Raw genomic sequence first — 6,512 nt, forward strand, 5'->3', positions numbered from 1 at the left:
TCTCTCTAAAAAGGTTCTCTATGCGGAATTGGTTACATGTTTCTTTAAAAAGGCCATCGAATCATAAACCGTGGACGCCTTTCTATAGCCAAAGGTCATCCTTATCTGGTGAACAACACAGTCACCAGAAGGAGATCCGAAGTTTTCGCCAATTTTCCAACATTTTCCTTCCTTTTGTTTCATTTATAAAATGAAATAAATTTTAACGTGGTCACGTAAAATAGAAAAAGAACAACTCTACCCGGAGATAAAAATAAAAATAAACGACATAATTTCCCATATATGAAGTAACTCGGCAATGACACTGGAAAGAAAAAAGGTAAGAGGACAGCAAGGTGACCCAAAAGCAGAAGCAAGTTTCACACGTACCAGGCGTCCCCTGTTACTCAACTAAATAGTTTGTGGTGGTTCATACCCCACCACCTCTCTTCCCCACATTATAAATTCTGATTATATGCAATTTGAAAGGCATAATAGCATTGTGCAGGCAGCTTAAGGCATTGAGATAAACATGGGTTTATTCACAATCTTGTTTCCTGTAACTATAATCTTCTCTGTATGCATGTGCTTCTCTCAACAGGCCCACGTTGCCCGTCTCCACCCCAAATATCAACCAGCTGATGATGCCTCCAAGGCGGAAGGAACTGCAATCTTTCGTCTCACAGGGAACGTCGTTCCATTTGGGTAATTTTGAAGACAATCAGAATTTCATTCTCAGTTCTTAATTCATGATTTGTTTTAGAATATGTAACAGAGTTTGGTGGATTTGCAGGCTGTATTTCATTAATATGTCAGTTGGGAATCCTCCAAAGCCATACTATCTGGATATTGACACTGGTAGTGACCTCACCTGGCTCCAGTGTGATGCTCCTTGCAAGAGTTGTGCCGAGGTATGCAGCTTAGGCCAGTCCACGCATTGCTTATTTCATTGGAGTAATTTGAGTAGATTGTAGATGCATTCATACAATACATAGGTTAGGTAGCAGACCTATCCCACATGCAGACAATGGCCAGTACTTTGCTGAATTCTATTTAATTCTCTGATTTTGTGTTCGCCAATTTTTTTATAAGCCAAGTTATGAGCCTGCTGTGTCTAGAGTTGATTCTGCATTTTGGTCTATCCCACTGCAGAAAATGACCAGTATTTTGGCGAATTTCTGTTCCCTGATTTTTAACAAGCCAGGTAATGAGCTTTCTGAGTCCCAGATTTGGCTTTCCAATTTTTGTTGGTAGTAGGCCCATCACACTTGCTAGCAATCATCTTACTGTGCCAAGTTTATGTTCCCCGAATAATTTCAATTTATGTTCTCTGATTTGTCATAAGCCAAGTTATTAGCCTGCTGAATATTGGAGTTGACTTTATATATTGGGTCAGTAGCACATGCGTTGCTTTCTTTTATTTATGCATGCATTCCAATCTGGCATTGAGCATGCTGGATTTCTAGATATTCATGGTATTTGAGGTAGAATTCATGGTGCTTGACAGGACCCAATTGATGCATATGAAAGTTGGTTTCTACTTTGATCGCATCTGCATGATGGGTTGCATATGTTGTATGTTCTGTTAGTTGTCTTTCTGCATTTCTCTCTTGGATATGTCCTAGGCACTTCCTTGAGGTACTGTAATGGATGTATTTGACTCTATGCATTCTCAGCTTTTTGGGTCATCAGTGGGCACTTATTATTTCTTGAATTCATTATATCTTGCTTTCGGCAGTTTGAGACTACATGAGAGGATTATGACTTCTGTGCAGGTACCACATCCGTTGTACAAGCTAAAGGCAGGCTCCCTGGTGCCAGACACCGATCCTCTGTGTGCTGCTGTGCAGGCAGGGAGTGGCCACGAAAGACCTTCCTCTCAACAGTGTGATTATGATGTTAAGTATGCCGATCAAGGGTCTTCCTTGGGAGTCCTTGTTAGAGACAGTGTTCGGACCTTGCTCACCAATGGAACTGTGTTGACAACTAATTCCGTTTTTGGGTATGTGTTGCTTCTTTTAATCGGTGTGTTTGTGTCAGGTAGAATTCACTTGTTTCAAACAACTTCTAAGACTCTGAAAATTACTAAATTATGGAATCTAAGAACAGACCTTACTGCTTGTCATGGGCATAAAAATAAATCGAGGTGACCAGTCATGTTAATTTATTTATTTTTTTGTGTGAGAGATAGGTGTGGATATGACCAACAGGGATCTTTGGCAGAGTCCCCTGCACGCACGGATGGTGTTTTGGGCCTTGGCAGTGGTATGGCAAGTCTTCCATCTCAATGGGCAAAGCAAGGCCTTATCAAGAATGTCGTAGGTCACTGTCTTTCAGGAGAGGGACAAGATGGGGGATATATGTTCTTTGGTGATGATCTCGTACCCACCTCAGCCATGACATGGGTTCCCATGCTTGGCAAGCCATCCACGTAAGATCAAATTAAACCCACTTTTTCTGCTCTCCGTCATTTCAATTTAAAGTTCAGCATAATCAATTAGAATATTTTTCGACATATTTCCTAAAAATAACCCTGGGCCTCAACACATAAAAATTTCATCAATGTAATAGGCACCAAATCATAGTTCATCACATACCAAAATTCACGTTTAATTTCAGCCTCAAAGAACATAGTATAAATACACTTCTTAGTCTCACTGAGCTGCTAATCTTGAATACTCTGATTCAACAGAGCCTTCCTGTTTTGAATTCATTTGTGCTGATTATTTAATTGAACCAGAATTTGTGTAAATTGCATGAACTCCCGATTTCTCTCCTTTCACATGCTTCAGTACAAGAACGATGGAGAATCTGGATAAGGTTATTCATCTACAGCCTTGAATAACGGATGGGACAAAATTCCTCCAGATCCCCAACATGGTCATTTTAGGTTTCAGAATATTCACAATGTTGTTCTTCATCTTCATTTTGTGTTCCATTTTACAGACAAACGGTCCTCTAGAGTTTTCAACTTGCTCAGACACATCTACGGTTAATTCCTGTAATTCTGGTTTCTATACCCTGAAATACAGCACCAAAAACATTATCCTTCTTCTTCGCTTAGGAAGTTCGTGTTCCTCCAAATTAACTATACTCTCTGACAAGTATATTTCCCTCATAAAGCTAGTTTGCTATCTACTTACAGTAGCACCCTGCCTTTTAGACTTGGCCAATAATTCATAGGGGCACTGAGTTGCATCATAGGCCTCTAGTTAGAAACAACTCCCATGTCTTCTGCTTTAAGAATAAACTTGAAATCCCTTATAAATAAACTTTCTTGATTTACTTTGTTATTTACAATTAATCTAGGAACTTCTACTAACACATTGTTCTCTTGTTTCACAGTAAGCACTATGATGTGGGGGCTGCACAGATGATGTTTGGGAAAAAACCCCTTGACAAAGATGGAGATGGAAAAAAGCTAGGAAGAATAATATTTGATAGTGGTAGCTCCTACACATACTTCACAAGTCAAGCTTATGGTGCTTTCGTCTCAGCTGTAAGTGTCACAAATTACACTTCCCTTGTACTATAAGGACTTTGTCTCTTTCTAATCATGCAATGTTGACAGGTTAAAGAAAACCTACGTGGGAAACATTTGGAGCAAGATTCATCAGACTCATTCCTACCACTCTGTTGGCGCGGGAAAAGTAGGTTCAGGTAAATGGCTTTGGTTAGGTTTGAAAATCAAGTGCAAGTTCAACTTCAACAATTCAATCTCAGGCCTATTTGAAGTACACATTATAAAAACTACGGCCAGAATGTCAAGTGCATGTTCCGTTTCAACATTTTAATCTTAGCCTTATTTAGACTTCAAATTATAAAAACTATGACCATTGGCAAGATACTAGTATCCTGAATGCTTCCTGGGTTTTGTGAAATGTATCAGCTCTGTTGCAGAGGCGGCACCATACTTTAAATTGTTAACACTCAAATTTGGAAGTGCCACAGCAAAACAGATGGAAATTTTTCCAGGAGGCTATTTGGTCATCAGTGTAAGCTTGCATAAGCTTTGACATACTCTATGAGAACTGTATTTTACTACCAGATGAGAGTGTAACGTAAGATAGCATTCAAGGATCAGTATTATGAGTCTGGCAAAGAAGATATTATTGCAGAAGCTATTTATTGATTAAGCTTAATGATTGCTATGACAAAAAAATATTACTGCTGAATGATTTTCAATGCACAGGAAAAAGGTAACGTCTGCTTGGGAATCTTGAATGGTGCTGAAGTGGGTAATTTGGACACGAATATTCTTGGAGGTAATGAAACATCATATTGTTTTTCTGCTTTTTGTTTGTGTGTTTGTCAGGCTGATTTTTCTATAAGCATGGCATGAATGGCCTTGGGCGGGCTTGTACCTAGAGCAGTGGAGGCATGCTCTTAATCAACATGTTGGTGTCAGGTGATGGTATTAAGATAAAGTAACAAAAGTGTGTTGCATTTTGCAGATATATCTTTTCAAGGGCACCTTGTTGTTTATGACAATGAGAAAAACCAGATCGGCTGGGTTCACTCAGACTCAAATTGCAAAAAGATTCCCGAGTTCTGAACCTTCTTCTTTTACCTATGATTCTTATTCTATAGGACTTAGTGCAGTTTTTATTATTTTTCATATAATTTTGTACGTGAGAGAGATATGGCAAGCTGAGAACTAGTAATTAAAATGGGAGAGATTGGTGAAGTTGCTTAGATGATATCATTGTACCCATATTTGATGAGTTTTAATATAATATTTGGTTCCATACGAACACTCACGACACCAAGAATCATTTAGATATTAGAGATATTTCCTAACTTGAACTTTTTTTTCCTTGTCAAATTGATAGATTGAGAACCTCATCAACCACAAAACAAGTACTCCGAAATGAAAAAACTAAAATTTTTGAGTTGCAATCAAAATACGTTATGTAATGTATATGAAAAGAAAGCACAGAAACTATCTTGCTACAATTAATTACTTGATAAAGCACCGAAAAGTACACTTAAAAAGGACAATTTGCATTCAGCAGCCCATTAATAGTAAATAGTCTCCTCCAGTAGAAGGATATAAAACAAAAAGAAGACTTGAATCACATTTAGCATCCCATGAAGAGAAAATAATCTCCTCCAGAAGAAATATATAGCATTAAATGTTGGAAGTTTGACAACTAATTATGTAAATTTGGGTAAAATGTAACAAGTTAGTTTTATACCGAATCATTGGTTATGTAACTGAGGATGCACATATAAAACCAAATGAATGCCCAAATTATTGTATGGAGAATTTACCACGTAAATCCTGTGTTGCTACTTATGTGTTTGAATTCAATTTTCCAGTCAGTTATGTTCTTTTCTTGGTTAATGTATAACTGCTCTTTCTTGATCAGTAACTCATTCATCTAGACACAACATTAAAAACCTAAGAAATATATAACATTAAAAACCTGGAAAGGTTACCCAAGCAACCTAAAAGCAAAAAAAATAGAGAACTCTTAAAATTTCTTAATTTGCTTCAAGGGCAACACTCTTCACTACCATGTTTTGGCAACCAAATATCCAATTGAAATAAGTACAAGTTTGATTTGAGGATTTGACATTTCTTTTCAAAATGCATCCTTAAGTTGACCTGGAAATGTTTTGAAAATTTTTAACAGAAAAATACAAAAGTTTTAAGAAATGATACAGGGAAATGTTTCAATATTTAGATACTTTGATATGGGAAAGATGGTTCCGCTGCATGATTCCTAATGGTAAGGATAGAGACTAGACATTAATTAAATATTTATTTTGTCATTTAGATTAATCACTTAATTTTTCATTTTCTCTTCTGATCTATCTATGAACCTAACTCTTGAAGTTGGTCATTTGAGGCGGGTGTGGCAGTCCTCTGAACCTCTTGCTGAACAATTTGTGGTGTTAGAAGATCCCTCAATGTTTCACAAAAATACATTAGAAGAAACAATATCATGTGATGAAGAACATGGGAAAACAGTTTGCTCTTCCTCTTCATATTTTCTTCCAGCGTTTGGTATATATTTTCTTCATGGGACAAATTTGTATACGATAGATCCGAAGCAATGACTTCATTTGAAAGCTTTACAGCCCTTCAAAATCCGTTTCATAGATCATACAAGATTAAAACAAAGTTATACAAACCATGGGTGCCACATATTTTGGTCCCTCACTAGTGGTTTTAACTATTGAGAGTAGTAGTGCATGATTGGGAGCTTGAGTGATTTCCATGTGCATGGATGAGGGAGTTACTTTGGGGGTGGGATATGTTGAGGTCATCAGACACATCCTTCGAGTGCCTTCGAGTGCATGAGGAGAGGACTTTGACACTTAGAAGACAAGACAAGTTTTGATGGGTGAAGAATTTCTTGGTACAATATTGAGACATATTAGTGACTTTAATAGAGAGGACTCAGTAAAGTGTTCTAGATTAGAGAGTTCTAGGAGATGTGGAGATGAGATTATTGCATCATGCCACTTGGGTGAGTCACCCATGATTCGTAAGTGTGATGAGGGGTTTTCATAGCTTTGTTAAA

General features: G+C 37.5%; 1 protein-coding gene across 1 annotated transcript; it reads left to right on the forward strand.

Annotated features, from left to right (window-relative positions):
* The first annotated feature begins 511 nt into the window (after positions 1 to 511).
* LOC149204102 (aspartyl protease APCB1-like) lies at positions 512 to 4,713 on the forward strand. The gene is made up of 9 exons (XM_089393198.1): positions 512 to 684; positions 773 to 890; positions 1,755 to 1,981; positions 2,171 to 2,410; positions 3,325 to 3,478; positions 3,551 to 3,639; positions 3,869 to 3,974; positions 4,172 to 4,244; positions 4,434 to 4,713. Exons 1-9 carry the CDS (start codon positions 512 to 514, stop codon positions 4,532 to 4,534), a joined length of 1,281 nt encoding a protein of 426 aa, XP_089249324.1. The 3' UTR covers positions 4,535 to 4,713.
* Positions 4,714 to 6,512: the final 1,799 nt, after the last annotated feature.

This window comes from Pinus tabuliformis, chromosome 1_2 (genome assembly GCF_031772625.1).
Source record: "Pinus tabuliformis cultivar Carrire ecotype Pingquan chromosome 1_2, CPIR1, whole genome shotgun sequence".
NCBI classification, from domain to species: Eukaryota; Viridiplantae; Streptophyta; class Pinopsida; order Pinales; family Pinaceae; genus Pinus; species Pinus tabuliformis.

Excerpts from the sequence above, each read along its gene's own strand:
- LOC149204102 (XM_089393198.1), top strand. The coding sequence starts at position 512 with ATGGGTTTATTCACAATCTTGTTTCCTGTAACTATAATCTTCTCTGTA. Across the intron at positions 2,411-3,324 it reads ATGCTTGGCAAGCCATCCAC|TAAGCACTATGATGTGGGGG; the intron begins GTAAGATCAAAT and ends CTTGTTTCACAG. Across the intron at positions 3,479-3,550 it reads ATGGTGCTTTCGTCTCAGCT|GTTAAAGAAAACCTACGTGG; the intron begins GTAAGTGTCACA and ends CAATGTTGACAG.